This window comes from Ochotona curzoniae, unplaced genomic scaffold (assembly GCF_017591425.1).
Source record: "Ochotona curzoniae isolate NIBS_2020 unplaced genomic scaffold, NIBS_Ocur_1.0 patch1, whole genome shotgun sequence".
Lineage (NCBI taxonomy): Eukaryota > Metazoa > Chordata > Mammalia > Lagomorpha > Ochotonidae > Ochotona > Ochotona curzoniae.
In genome coordinates this window covers 142,745-158,271 of record NW_024466639.1, presented here as the reverse complement: position 1 = coordinate 158,271, position 15,527 = coordinate 142,745, and the positions used below count along the sequence as shown (strand labels likewise).

At 49.3% G+C, this 15,527-nt stretch overlaps 1 protein-coding gene across 3 annotated transcripts in view; it reads right to left on the bottom strand.

Moving 5' to 3' along the window:
* Window positions 1–15,527, bottom strand: part of LOC121166246 (focal adhesion kinase 1-like) — a 229,385-nt gene that overhangs the window by 81,776 nt on the left and 132,082 nt on the right. For all 3 annotated transcript variants that reach the window (XM_040995346.1, XM_040995347.1, XM_040995348.1), the window contains 6 exons: window positions 14,650–14,757; window positions 12,568–12,685; window positions 9,985–10,015; window positions 7,088–7,140; window positions 1,020–1,103; window positions 41–58 (listed from right to left, as the gene is read on the bottom strand). In XM_040995346.1, coding sequence (XP_040851280.1) covers window positions 41–58; window positions 1,020–1,103; window positions 7,088–7,140; window positions 9,985–10,015; window positions 12,568–12,685; window positions 14,650–14,757 — 412 coding nt within the window. The remainder of the gene's footprint in view (window positions 1–40; window positions 59–1,019; window positions 1,104–7,087; window positions 7,141–9,984; window positions 10,016–12,567; window positions 12,686–14,649; window positions 14,758–15,527) is intronic.

Below are 15,527 nucleotides of genomic sequence, written 5' to 3'. Positions count from 1 at the left end.
AAATAATTATAGTAACACAAATGTGAAAATGAATCATTACCGTCCCCACTAATTTCATCTGCAGGTCCGGGTGGCATGCAAAGAAAGGAGGAGCAGGAACAGAGGGAGGGCAGGACAGGACAGAGGGGAGGGAAGGGGGAAACATACTATTAAAATGACAAGCAAATCAAAAAGAGAAACAAAAATCTCCTCCCACCCCAATCTCATTCAAAAGATAAAAGAGGGATTCTCATAGCCGGTATGTTTTGCAATTTAAAGGCACGATGAGGACATTCAAACTGCCGGCAAATCATACAAGGCTACTCAGTCGTATTACAGAGCTTCAACTGGATTCAACCACACAAACCAAATTATTTGAACTCCCTCACAATTAAATAGTAGAAAATGACTTCTTTCCTCAAAGTTAATTCATGTACAATCATACAGAAATGAAAACAAACCCATCAGTAATGACCCCCTTGGCGCCCCTATTTCCACTGGGGAGGGGCAGCCAGGCCCCTCCTGACAAGGGCACACCCTACCCTGCCAGGAGTGAGAGTCTCGCTTGAATTTGTGCAGAACAAAGGTTGCTCCAAGTGGCTGCATGAGACAATCATTCCAACTATACGTGTACTTCTGCTTTTCGAGAAAACTCTCCTAATGACGTGGCTGTTTCTACTACACAGCAGCCCTGAACACTAGCTCCAAAGCAAAAACAGCAGACACTGGGGCTCCCTCGGGGCATCCCCATTCAGCTGCATGCTGTATTAGGAAATCCATAATGTAAAAACGGTGCAACTGCCAAGCCCCACAGGAAAGCGCTGACACAAATGAAACCAAGGAGCTGCCACCTGCCCTGTCATGCACACAAGACATCTAGGCAAGAGAGCAGACACAGAACCTTGCCCCCCGTTATTGCTTCCTGGCAGTCGACAGCACACCCTAACAGCCAGTTGCAACAATCTACACGCATGTCATTAGAGTGAGCTTCTCAGGGCGCTCTGGTGAACAGGAAGCCTGAGCAGACAGGCGTGCAGTACCCGCAGGAGGAGACTGGTGGGAACAGAAGATCAGAGGGAGGAAGCGCCTAGCTTTCTTAACCTTGTGCTGGCTGTGACTGACTCCTTTATAAAGAGGAAGAGGAAGAGAAAAACAGAAACAAATTATTTCAATACTTTGTTATATTTTAAGTAGCATCTATAAAACACAAGATTGCAATTCTTTTCTTTCACTATTGGCACACTTTATTCCTTACTATGACTAATTTCAGTTTTAAAAACATTAATATTTCAAAATGTAACTTCCTGTCTAAGCAAAGTACTACCAGATATAGAAACAAGACACGGGATTCTCGCAGTTCTGCAGAACTAGGCAATCCAAAATAGACTTAAAAAACAAACAACAAGCCAAAACAAAACAAACAGCAGAGACTTACACATAATTCAAAATCACTAACATTTCACACTCAGCTCTAAGAAAAGAAAACAAGCAGCCCCTGACTTAGGGAGGTTTTATGAGCCACTGCACCCAAGCCATGAGCGAAGACACTCACACATCTGCTCTAAGAGCCGGAGGAGAGGGTTTGAACAGCCATGTTGCAAAGCCTCCACTAGCAGCATAGCAGCACGGAGTTGTCCCCTGGAGTCACTGGGTTTTACCCCAGGCTCTCCCGCGTCAGCACTCACTCGGGGACAAGTAAGAAGCACAGTAAGATGCTGGGAACAGTGGTCATATGTCTGAGAGTCACAGCACGGATGCAACTCCTTAAGATGTGTGACAAGTGACAGACACTGGCAGCACCAAGAAAGGGCAAGACTTCAACTCTTTTGATGTTAATGAAATTTATTTTACATTTAGTAAGATGACATTTGGGGAACTTGTACGTTGCTGATCTAAAAAATTTTAAAAAGACCATTTAAGTCAGTGTTGTGCACAGCGGATGAGGCCACTGCCTGCAATGCCAGTAGACCATGTGGATGCCAGTCTGGTCCTGACTGCTCTCTGCTAATACGCTCTGTCTAAACGCTTGGCCCCGGCATCCGTGTAAGAGACCCAGAGGAAGCTCTTGGTTTCTGGTTTTAGCACTGGCCACGGGGGAGTGAAGCAACAGATGGAAGATCTCTTCTCTCCCTCTGTGAAATCATGCCTTTCAAATTAATAAAAATAAATGTTAAACAAAGATAAAGCCCACTAATTTTTTTGTCAGCATGTGTGGCTGAAGGATTAAGATTTGTGATTCAAGCACAGCCAGCTCTTCCCAGCCATGCAGCATACACTGAGCGTTAGCAGCCCTGGGGTGAGCAGGTGACTGCGGAGAAGCTAGGAAGAGCAGAAAGCGTCCTAACACACTACTGATGGGATGCCTACCAGCACAAGCGTCCCAGAAAAGAGCACGAAGGCCCCTCAGGAGACAGGCCTAGCACATGTCTCCAGGGGACCTGTCCACATGGAAGGGAACACGCACCAGAAGACGCTCCCTGAGCGCCCACGTCTTTAGCAGTCAAGTACCGACCGGCTGATAGAGGGATAAACGGAAGGTGTACACACACATGACAAAATGTTACTCAGCTAAAAAAAAAAAAAAAAAAGAAAGAAATTGTGACACTGACCAACAGAATGCAAGGAATAGAGACCATGAAGCTAAGTGGAAGAAACTAGACTGAGAAAGACACACTGAACTTCCCCTTGGTTGTGGAAGCTAGTATAGAGGGTGAAACCCACGAGGACGCCCAGCACAACACGCGTGCTCACTTCAACAGCACCTGCACAACAGCCACAGCTCAATGTGAGAAAACATTTAAAAAATCATCAAATATTAAAACTGAAAACATCCCTCAAAAATTAACAATGATAGAAACAGAGGTACCAGATTTCTGTGGGCTGGCAGCAGTTTGTAAAAACAAAAGTCCTCTTTCATTTTCCATTATTTTTATTATTTAATTATTGCTCTGCTTCTCATTTGGCTTTTTTTTTTTAATATGTGAAAGTGCCTCCTTGCTAGAGTGCCTGCAACCTGCTGCATGCTCTGTAGCTAGTCAGTTCAATTCAGGAAGGAAGGAACAGGAAGTCCTTTAGGCCCAGGATGTGGATGGACAACACCTCCCATGGGTATCTCTTCACCGTGTGTGACCTGTCGGAGCTGATGGTGAGCACACACCCTGCTGCAACCCCGACACAATGTGAACCGTGTTCAATGAACCAGTGGGGTGGCAGCACTGTGACGGACGGGGTGGCAGCACTGTGACGGGGTGGCAGCACTGTGACGGGGTGGCAGCACTGTGACGGCGTGGCAGCACTGTGACGGGGTGACAGCACTGTGACGGGGTGGCAGCACTGTGACGGGGTGTCAGCACTGTGACGGGGTGGCAGCACTGTGACGGTGTGGCAATACTGTGATGGTGTGGCAGTGGTGCCATGCTGCTGCATTCCGACACCACGCAGCCACAGACTTAGCCAAGTCTTTCCTGGCTCAGAGGCACTCCTAACATCAGGGTGAGTACAAAGCGACCACTATTCCTGACGGCTCGAACTACCAGAATCTCTAATAAGTCAGTTTCTAGAGACCCACTGTGAGCACCCAATACCCCAAAATGAGCAGCAGAAAAAGCTCCCTCGGAAACCACAGCAGCACCAAAACAGATGTCCAACCTTCTCTCAAACTGGGATACAGTTTGAATCTTAGCACAAGACTCAGAACCGAGTCAAAATCCTTCTATCCCTCCCCAAACTAAAACAGGACCATATGCCAAGTCCGTCCCAGCATTACTGTCTGCCACACATCAACACCAGGAAGCTCCAAGACAGTTTAGTGTAGTCTAAGGTACAGAAAACTGCGTGTTGAGTCTGTCTGGCCCAAAGCAGCTACTGAGCCAGGGCAAGACTCTCCACTTACTCCAGAGAGACCCCACACCACCCTGCGCTTCCTAAGGCAGGAGCTGTGCCGACCTGTCAGCTGTGCTCTGTGCAGCACAGTGTGGCCTGGGCTGCCTTCTGCATCGCTCCTGGTGCCGGTGACATGGAGGCTGACCGCTGCCCCCCTGCATGGCCACCGCACACTCTAGGGCTCCACATCCTGCACAGGCTGAGCCGTGGGATCCTGGAAAGCTAGCTCTGTTCCCTCTGACCCACCGTGGACCTTCGCTGCTCCCTTGGTACCTGCCCCACTCAGTCTCCCATGTCATTCAGTTCCCTTTGACAACAATTCTGCATAGGTGCCCACATTCCCAACTAACTCAGGGTCTGACTTTGTGACTGTACGCTCCAAAGCAGAAGTGGCTTTGTTTGCTTTTGTACTTCAGCACTCATAGCCGTGATCCACACAGCCAACACGCAGCGGACACCACGTCAGTGAGTTCACCTCAAACAGGAAATGGGAAACTAAAGTAGTCCTGATCTTGCAGGCTTCAGCAGAAGTCGATGAGGCCGAGATGGCAAAACAAGTAACTGGCTGGCAGTTTTTCGTAGCTGCACACCTGAACCTCGAGTCTGAATGGGCTCAGAGGAGCCAGGAGCCACGGGCCTCTGCCTCGGTGCCACGCCCACACAGGGCAGGCTTGCCAGGGTGAGCATAACAAAGACAATCCTAGAAATATAAGTGCAATGCAGCGGTTCCCAGATGTGATTAACAGTCTCTGAAGAGCACAGAGGCGGGCCACACGTGTCAGTCTGCTCGAGCAGGCGAACAGCAAGGGCCTGAGGAAGGACCAAGGGCTGTCAGCAGTCACTGCCTCGTCATGACATACTCCCTGGGTGCCGACTTCTCTCCCTAGCCCAGAGGAGTGGGAGACTGCACTGACAGGAGACACAAGGATGATGAGCAGCTCCAGCAGGACCACAGCAAGAGGGCGGCGGGGCAGGGAGGCACAGGGAAGGTGGGCTGCGGCAGACAGCACAGGCCTTGGAGGAGTGAGCGGAGCAGGGCTCCTGGTTTCTGACCAGAGAATTGCCTATTTAAATTAATACAGCAATCAAAGAGCTGACACAGAGATATTAACTGAGGTATGAAATTCCGGCTAAAGGATGACTAGAAGGAAAGAATGAAGGCAAAATCCTTGGTATTTAGAGTACCTGACCCTGAACAATCACTCCACCTTTGACTAGCTATGTGGAATTGAGCACAAATTACTTGAGCACTCCTGACCACCACAAAACAGAAACTGTGTTCTGAGTCTGTTCTAAGGACTGAAAGAGTCAACGCAGAACGCAGAGCAGAGACAGAACACTGTCAAACTGGCTTTTCTGAATGGGCCTCTGAAACAGGACACAAACAGTGCAGACATCAAAATGGGGATGGCAGGGAGAGGCCAAACAGGCTTGACCACAACTAGCTGCTAGAAGACACTGAACATACTGCGTAAGAGAGATCAGTGGACTGACAGGAACAAATCTGGAGGTTCTGTTAGCATCCACTTTCTCTCGTACGGCTGCATGCTGTACTGCTAAGCCAGGAACAGTACGCATTAACCAAACCAACAGGGCACCTGCGCTCCCTCCAGTCTAAGGCAACTGTGGCATGTGCACGTGCAAGCACTGCAAGCCAGCTCCGGGGCCCACTCTGAATGCTGGACTGAGGGGCCTACAAGTTCTTGGACACCCAGCTCCCACCTGACTGTGAAGCTCACTGAGCTCACAACATCCCATCACATCCAGCAGCTGCCCTGCCTCGTGACCAGGGCACTGTGCTCTGCTCTCTGCAAACTAACTCCAAAATCCTGCAGGAGCTGGCCAACCCACCAAGTTTCTGAGTCCCACGACTGGACAAACTCAGATGCTGGACACTGTACAGTGCCCCAGACTTGCCTCACAAACTACGCAAAGCCGGACGAGGCTTGCGCGACTGTCCAGAACAAGTCTAACCCTCCCAACTTGCACCCACTCGGTCGAGAAGCATCAAGCAAGCAAGCTACGAACACCAGGCCAATGCTGCACAGCAGATGCCGCCAGGAGGCATCCGCCACGTGTGCGATGTGAGCACGTGCTTCTGCAGAAAGGCTTCGTGGCAGATTTGTGCACACATGCACACACACGTGAAAACCAGAAGAGAAGTCCTTGTCAACTAGACAAAGCATAAAACGCAGAGGAAAAGTGACCTAAAACAACTTAACCAAAAAGCAACTGAGTCTCTTTTAGGTCAGATACCAAAGTCAGGAGGAGGGTGTCACTGTAGAACTTGTCTTTGGCATATCCAAAAGCAGATCACAAGTGTGCATACACATGTGTGCATATATGTGCACACATGTAGCACAGTGCATGTGATCTTAAGATACTTGTGTACGTGGCCTGTGGAAAATGCTTTCTTCATCTCTGTTTGCAGTATTCTCCACAGCTTTAAATGTGAAAAACAAGGACATATGTATTTTTAAAATATGCCAGAAAAAGTACAATACATTTACCATGCTGGCAAATAGTTAAGAATGCTTGTGCTGGTATCTTAACTAAATTTTTGAGAAGTAATATTCAAACACCATTTTATGTTAAATGTGAAGGATAAAATCATTTAAAATATCTAACATTTCTTAGACTAGAAAATATAAATACACAGGGTACATCTCATTAAGTTCTACTGAACTGCAAGCATAAATTATGATAAACTTAAAAAATGAAGATTTTTTCACTCTATGTATAATTAACAGGACATTAACCAAAATACTTTGGAATTCTATATAACTAGTGAATAACTTGGTATTCCACATAAAAGCCTGACCTAAAAACACAAGAAGCTACTTTGAACTCTCAACTAGAGCACGTCGCTTTGAAAAGCTCCTTCAGCTGAGGCAGGCTGGCGGAGGTCGCAGCCACCGCTGTGACTGCCATGACTGCCATGACTGCCGTGACTGCCATGACATGCCATGACATGACTGCCATGACATGCCATGACTGCCGTGACTGCCATGACATGACTGCCATGACATGCCATGACTGCCGTGACCTGCCGTGACTGCCATGACATGCCGTGACTGCCATGACATGCCATGACTGCCGTGACTGCCATGACTGCCATGACATGCCGTGACTGCCGTGACCTGCCGTGACTGCCGTGACCTGCCGTGACCTGCCGTGACTGCCATGACTGCCCCCCGTCGCGGGCCAGCAGCCCAGAGCGCCTTACCTGACACGGACACCGCGTGTGTCCTCACGCCTTGCTTCTCGCTGTTGGCCAACCTGTAAAAGGCAAGGACAAGGGTCACGGCTTTGCTCCGGAACCAAAAACCCACACCAACGAGGGCATCTCTGCATTGGGAGTAACATGCCATTTACTAAGAAAACAAAATTTTATATCAGTCATATAAAAAACCAAGCTTCATAAATTTATTCACATAAAATAAAAACTTGTTAAAATTTTGGTTGTCATTTATGATCTTTGGAAAACACAAAACACAGAGAGAAAAAACAAATCCCAAAGGGCACAGATGGTGACATTATTTGGATTTTTTAATTAAAAAGAAAAAAAAAACCCTTTTTTTAAAACAGCTACATTTACTACTACAGTAATGAACAGAAAATTTTCCCTAATGTTAGGAAAACCAGAAAAGATGCAATAATAGAAAATATTAGAAATTAGATGTGTATCAGTTTTTGAGTATATAGATAACCAGAAATATCTACAACTGTCGAACCTCCACAAATACCATAAAATTGAACCACTTTTATTAAAATCTCTAAATATTTAAAATCTTATTATCTACTGCAAAAATTCCATCCCAGTGTTTCCTACGAAGTCATCAGCTTCCCTCCCCCCCCCAGTGCTGACAAAGCCAAGCCCTCAGCAGAGCCCAGGACACTCCCAGGGCGAGCTGTGTGCTTCCTGGCAGGCCACTTCCTGCACCCCAACCCTGCAGCCGGGTGCAGGGGTCCCCTGGTCACATCACACTGACGTGGCTGCTGCCCCAACATGTCTCACCCCAGCTTTGATGTTACCATTTCCTTGTTCAGTAGCACCTAGTGGAATTTCACTTTGAGTACCCTAACAAAGCCTTAGCTTCTGGCCCAGTGTGGGACTTGCGCCTAGCAGGCACAGCTCGCTGAGTGAGGCACACAGGTTGGAATCAGAGGAGCTGCGTGGCCCTCCTTCCCTCATCCATACAGCTACTCCCCCAAATGGGCACAGATTTTGGCTGCCATTAAGTCTGCAATGCCAACACTGACAGAACTGTGACCAGTACTAAACCTAGGCTATTAAGGTGCGCTCTCTTGCCTTGGGGAGGAAGAGGCTGAAAGAAGTTTCCAGAGGAAGCAACACAGGATGAAACCAGGAAAACGAACAAGGCTCAGGAAAAGCGGCCTGCAGAAGAGGGCGACCCGCAGGGGAAGAGCACTGATGAAAGCCCACAGGGAAGCAACAGGACATTCGCTCCAGTAACTTAGGTCCAGAGCGGGAGCTGGGCAGCACCTGTCAAAGTAGGGGTCCTGGGATTTATTCTAACAGCAACAGCAAGTTGTGGTGGAGTGTGAATTCAGAACAGGCCCTTGCACACAGTGAAGAAAACGAGAGCAGGAGCTGGTGCTGCGCAGCAAGGGAAGGCAGCGCTGTGACGCTGGCATCCTGGGAGGGTGCAGGTGCATGTCCCAGCTGTTCCACTTCCGACTCAGCTTCCTGCTAATGCATCTGGGAAACAGTAAAAGACAGCCCAAACCCTTGGGCCCTGCACCCATGTGGAGAACCCAGAAGGAGCTCCCGGCCTCAGTAACTGGTTTATACTGTCTTTGTTTTTTCCCAGGAGTCTATAATTTTAGTACATGTCAGATAGCGAGAATCCAGGAGACACGCAGGGCACTGTGTTTCCACTGAGCTTCCCGGTCAGGCTCTCAGAGGCGTGGCCCAGCTCTTTGCTGGGAGCACTGCACGGGCAGACCTCTGGAAACTCGCCCACGTTCTCCCACTCCACACCCATTCTCTTCATGTCCCCGATGTATGCGCCACTGCAGAGACTCGCCAAGTCAGGGCTGGCCTTGAGAGTCCCAGAGCAAAGGTGCAGCCCAGACAGGTGACAAGAGTCACTAAAAACGGTGGTAGCAGACAGTGGAGACAGGGCGAAGCGAGTGGATCCAACATATTCAGGAAGTGAAAACAGAGAAAGCAGAGATGGACTGGTGAGAAAGGAGAAAGAAAAGGTCCAGAAATCCCCTTAGCCGAGTAGCTCTCACACTCCCGAGCGCCAGTGTCCCCGGCAGTATTTGCCACACAGCTGTAACCGTACAGCTATGCGGCAAATACTGCCACGTTTTGTTGTTTTTTTAAGATTTATTTATTTGTTTTTAGAAAGTCAGATTTACATTACAGAGAGGAAGATCCTCTTCCTGCTGGCTCCCCAAGTGGCTGCAATGGCCAGAACTCAGCTGATCTGAAGCCAGGAACCAGGAGCTGCTTCTGGGTTTGCCATGCGGGTGGGGGCTGAAGTGTCCCAAGGCTTTGGGATGTCCTCGACTGCTTTTCCAGGAAACAAGCAGAGAGCTGGATGGGAAGTGGAGCAGCCGGGCCACAAACTGGTACCTTTATGGGATTCCAGCGTGTGCAAGGTGAGGATTTTAGCTACTAGGCTACCATGCCGGGCCCCAAACACTACATTTTAACTCTCATATCCTGTGTCCAGTTCCTAAGCACTAGCATTTGATTTGTGATATAAGCAACAAAACCATAAAGAAACTTTTATTTTCTTAGTTATTAAGATTATCAGAAAACAAATTACGATGAGGTTTCAGAAGCGGTAAGCGATACATTCGAAGCATATATACAAGCACATGTGAAAACTTCACAACTGGCCCTCGATCTTGCTGCCTTGAGCCTTCCTAGCTTCTGTACTGAACTCAAAGGGAAAACTAATTTGCAACTTTTAAATTTAACTTAATTGCCAACCAAATTCATAACAGATGTGATTTCATTCTAGCAATATTTTTTCCAGTTCCTTCATATTTACAGAAATTTTACTCTTTAGGAAAATGGAAAATAAAGCGCATTGATTTCCTCCCAGTGATCGCAGCAGAGAAGAGGCACAAAGCAGCACTTACTTCGGTATGGACGGCAGAGCTCGTTCGCCTTCTGGGGAAAGAAGGAGAGAAGAGTGACTTTCCTTTACGCACACTGCGGAGACCAGGCGCAGCCGCCAGAGGACGGACGCGCTCTGCCCTGGCCCAGCAGTGACCCTTCAGAGGCATGCGGGAGGGTTTATGGTTGTGCTAGGAGCATCGGGGACAACCACAAACAACTGTCAGGCGCCGAGTGTTTAAAAGGTACGACAAGCTAAGGCTGTCTTTTTAACATAAAAAAATAAAAACAGAAAGTAACCATTCCTTGCTGAAGGACTGACCTTCACCAGCTTAGGAAAGCAGCGAAGTGATAACACGACAGCAAGTGCCACCAAGGGAGCAACACAAATTCAAGAGAAATGGCAGCACGCAGCAGCAGAGAGACAGTTACCGGGCTGGCACAGCACTTCAACTGGTTCATCCTCCCGCTTCAGGTTGTTAGGATTCATATAGGCACAGGTTCGTGTCCCAGCTGCTCCACTTCCCATCCAGCTCCCTGCCTGTGGCCTGGCACAGTAGTCAAGGACGACCCAAAGCCTTGGGATCCTGCACCTGTGTGGGAGACCCAGCAGAGGCTCCAGGCTCCAGGCTTTGGATTGGCTCAGCTCTGGCCACTGCAGCCACTTGGGGAATGAATCAGCAGATGGAAGATCTTTACCTCTGTCTCTTCTTCTCTCTGTATTGTAAATCTGCCTTTCCAATTAAAAAATAAAAAGAATCTTAAAGCAAAAAAAAAAAAAATAAAAAAAAATTTAATCAACTAAAATGTCCACCATTGTAAGTGAAGTTAACTTTTTTGCTCTGGAAGGCATTTTTTTTTAATGTAGATTTTCTTTATTTTTATATAGAGAGGAGGAGAGACAGAGAGGAATCTTCCGTCTGATGGAAGACAGCATCAGTGACGACGCTCATCTTGGCAACAAGGCAGCACGAGCTCTGCTGTGGATCCAGGGTGGGAGGACGCTCCGGCCCGGCCAGCCCTGCCCTCTGCTGTGGGTCCAGGGTGGGAGGACGCTCTGGCCCGGCCAGCCCTGCCCTCTGCTGTGGGTCCAGGGTGGGAGGACGCTCCGGCTCGGCCAGCCCTGCCCTCTGCTGTGGGTCCAGGGTGGGAGGATGCTCCGGCCCGGCCAGCCCTGCCCTCTGCTGTGGGTCCAGGGTGGGAGGACGCTCCTGCCCTCTGCTGTGGGTCCAGGGTGGGAGGACGCTCCGGCCCGGCCAGCCCTGCCCTCTGCTGTGGGTCCAGGGTGGGAGGATGCTCTGGCCCGGCCAGCCCTGCCCTCTGCTGTGAGTCCAGGGTGGGAGGATGCTCTGGCCCGGCCAGCCCTGCCCTGGGATCACAAGGACATCAGCCTACTTAGTGGCCTTCTGCCTCGGGCTGCTTCAGTTCTTGTTTCCAGAGCCAAACAGCACTAGCGGCTTTTGAGCCAAGGGTCCAAGGACGGCTCCGTGGACTCACACGTCAACCTGCAGAGCCGAGGCCCTGGCTTCCGGGGCCATCACTTGCCACACACATGCTTCTCTCCACCCTCTTCTCTGGGTCACTCAGTTCTGTTACAGGGAATACCACATGGCACTCGAGGATTCTAGTCCCCAGTGGTAGGAGCAGGAATGGATACATAGAGAGGACATACTCCCTGTCCACTGGCCACGGGACAACATGCTTCTCTAACCATGTACCACATGACCCTACCGATGAGCCAGCAAACAAGTTCATTTTCTTCCATACAGACGCTCAGTGTCAAGATCACACCATGACTGCTGACACTGACAACAAAAAAGCCAAGCCAGCACTGTTGCATTACTACAGGCAGTAAGTCGTTAGAAGCCAACCATTTCACACACAGGGACACTGGACGCACAGGCTGGATGCCCAGGTTAATGCCATGCCAAGCATTTCACACACAGGGACGCTGGACGCACAGGCTGGATGCCCAGGTGAACGCCATGCCAAGCATTTCACACACAGGGACGCTGGATGCACAGGCTGGATGCCCAGGTGAATGCCATGCCAAGCATTTCACACACAGGGATGCTGGACGCACAGGCCGGACGCCCAGGTGAATGCCAAGCCAGGCAGCTTCTGCTTCCCAGCATGCTACAACCCAGCTGGAATGTTTCCAAATCCTGAAGTGCTTGGGAAAGTCCATGCCTTCTACAACAATCCCAGACTGGCTGTTTCTAGGTATTTATTCATTCTGCTCTCTGGCTATGTATAACGTGCTCTTCTGCTGCCTGGGGCTTTTGAGACAGACAAGGAAACAAAGAAGGAAACCTCCTATCCAAGGGGAATTTCAGTGCGTCTATTTTTAAAAGTAGGAAATTATCCTAACAGTTTATGGATGAGAAACTGCTCTAAATAGCTCAAAACTCAGGGCTGCAGACACAAAGCCCTCCTGCAGTTCTCACTCAAGCCTGTGCTGGTCTGCCCACTGCCCGCTACAGGGATGCGCACTGTCCTTGCCTGGTCTGCACGCCTGGCCTTCACCCTTCCAGGCCCCCCACAGGAAGATTACCAGGCTATGGAGGGGGACGCCCTGGGGACCTGCGACAGGGAAAAAGGCTCACCTTTCTGGGGTCTGATGATGAAGGACTGCGTGGCCCCGTTCACCAGCCGGCAGTACCCATCTATCAGGTCGGCCATGTTCTCGGCGATGGTCAGCGATGGTGCCGTCACTGTCAGAGGCTAACCCGGGAGGGACCAAGAAAGACACGTTATTGTTCCTGCCAGCGGTCAGAGAGACAGCTGTGCTGTGACATCAGACTTGACACACACTTGAAAGCAGAGACAGGAGGGACACAAACGAGGCTTGTCATGAGATCTGAGTCAGAACGCGGGCGTGGCATTTCGAGCTGTTATTCCTAGAAGCTGCTACAGAAGGCACACTGAGGAACATCATTTAGATGGAATTCCCTTCAGACTGTCAGGCCTCTCGAAGGGAAGGTTTTAGATCATCAGGAAGTTAAATTTTGACTTTTTTTTTTTTGAAATTAAGCTGGCATGGAATAGATTTTCCATCAATCTATAATGCTTAACACTTGAAACTTCATTATTTTTAGTAAGCATAGAATATTTTGAGGAAGGCTTATAAAAAGCAACTCATTTTGGGCCCAATGTGGTAGCCTAGTGGCTAAAGTACTTACCTGGCATGCGCCGGTATCCCATATGAGTGCCAGTTTGTGTCCTGGCTGCTCTACTTCCCATCTTGCTCTCTGCTGTGGATTGGGAAGGCAGTAAAGGACGGCCCAAAGCCTTGGAACCCTGCACCCATGTGGGAGACCCAGAAGAGGCTCTGGGCTCCTGGCTTTGGATCAGCTCAGCTCCAGCTGCTGTGGCTGCTTGGGGAGTGAATTAATGGACAGAAGATCTTTTTCTCTGTCTCTCTTCTCTGTATATATGAATCAACAATAAAAATAAAATAAATCTTAAAAAAAAGCCACTCATCTCATCATTAAATCTGTCCAGTGTTGATAAACCTGCCAGAAGTCCAGATTGGGTGTTATTAGGGAAGTCGAGGCTGGATTTTCTTCTCATACACAAACATGTCCCAACTCATGACAATCCACATGAAACTTTCTCAGCTGAGTGATTTTTGTCAAGATTTAATTTTTGTTGGGAAGTCAGATATACAGAGATGAAGATCTTCCATCCGTTGATTTACTGCCCAAGTGGCCGCAACGGCTAGAGCTGAGCTAATCCAAACCGGGGAGCTAGGAGCCTCTTCTGGGTCTCCCACGTGGGTGCAGGTCCCAAGGCTTTGGGCTGTCCTCGACTGCTTTCCCAGGCCACAGGCAGGGAGCTGGATGGGAAGCGGGGCTGCCAGGATTAGAACTGGCACCCACATGGGATCCTGGCGTGTGCAGAGTGAGGACTTTAGCTGCTAGGCTACCGAGCTGGGCCCAAAGCTACAGGATTCTAAAGAGTATTTTAGGGATAAGAAAATGACAAGATGATAGGAAATAATCGGCACTCTGGATTTCCACTCCCAGCATGCTTTCTGCATTAGGCGGACACAAACCTCTCCTACTGTCCCAGTGCAGGGCAGGGACACAAAGCTTGCCCCCAGCGAGAGTCCTGAACAGACATGGAGTTCCAAACAACTCGCCCCACAAACAGGCCAAACTGTGGGACCACCAAACCCCCTGCAGCGCTGCTTCACAGGGAGGATTCTGCTCCACGCCTGTGCTGCGTGGGCGTTCTCACACCACTTCTCGTCTCTAATTGCAAGTCCCAGATCAGGAAGCAGAGGTAAGGAGCCGGATGATTTTGAATGTAAGGCCCAATGCTATCCATCACTGTCCCTTAGTCTCCCTCCCTCCACGATGTGGCTGACCACAGTACTCAGCTGGTTTTCTGTGACAATGGCATATGTGCCATAAGTGGAAGCTACATCCTTACTATAACTGTTACAGCCAGAGAACCCATATTTCCTTGGAACTTAGCGAAAGACCCGAGTGATTTTAAGTTTTTCTCCTGCCCTATTTGGGGCAACAATCAGCCCCGAGCATCTGACCCATTACCTCACGACCTGGGAGACAACTGTGACACTGATGAACCACAAACATTCCTGCCTCACTCTAAGTAGATCACTTTTTCTAAGCTCCATCTGTGACTGAGTCTGCCTTAAGATCGCGTCTGCAAGCCCTTACCTCGGGTGCGCCAGCTATTTTCAGTTGAAGCATTCCTTTCCTGTCCTTGTCCTCGCTGTTTGAATACTGAATGGTCTGCACTTGATTGAAGTCAGCCAGATGTGTGGGCTTTGGAAAGGAAGGGAAAAATCATTTGATCACGGCTAAAAAACCTCCCTTCCCCCATCCTGTCAGGCGCTCCGTGACAGTCTCACCAACACCAAGAACATCCCACATTCTTAGAGCGAGCTTCCCTAAGACTAACGAGCTGGGAGAGCAACTGTGGAAGCTGGCCCTAGCAGACCATCACGTGACTCTGTGACTCTGCGACGTCCTGAGGAGACCCACGTTCTGAGTGGGACTGGGGGTGGCTCCTTGGCTGGTCTGAAGAAGCCTACAGTCTCAGGGACAGTGAGTGCTGTGCTCCGCTTGACACAGAGAGCCTGCGGATCACTTCCAGTGCTCCCTGAGCTATGGCTGCACATCAAACATTTGTGGAATTAAAAGACCTGTTTCTTTTGGCACAGATTTCTTAAAAAACACTTTATAAACAATATACATGCCCAATACATATTTGAAGACCTGATAATCACAAATTCAGAAACTTTTTAAAGATATGATTCACAGCTACCTAAGACAGCGCAAGTGTGCATGACACACACATGTAACTTCCTCTGCCCCCAGCACGGTCTGTGAACACTCACTGCTGTGAGAACTGAAGCTGGGAAGGGGGCGCAGTGGGGTCCTCTGTAGCAGATGGCAGGAACCACCTGAGCCTTTTGGGGTCTTCTAGGGTCTGCACTGGCAGAAGGCTGGGCTCAGAAGGCAGAGCCAGGACGTTACCCCAGCATGCCCACATAGGACACAGGTGTCTCAAACTGCAGGCTAAATACCCACCT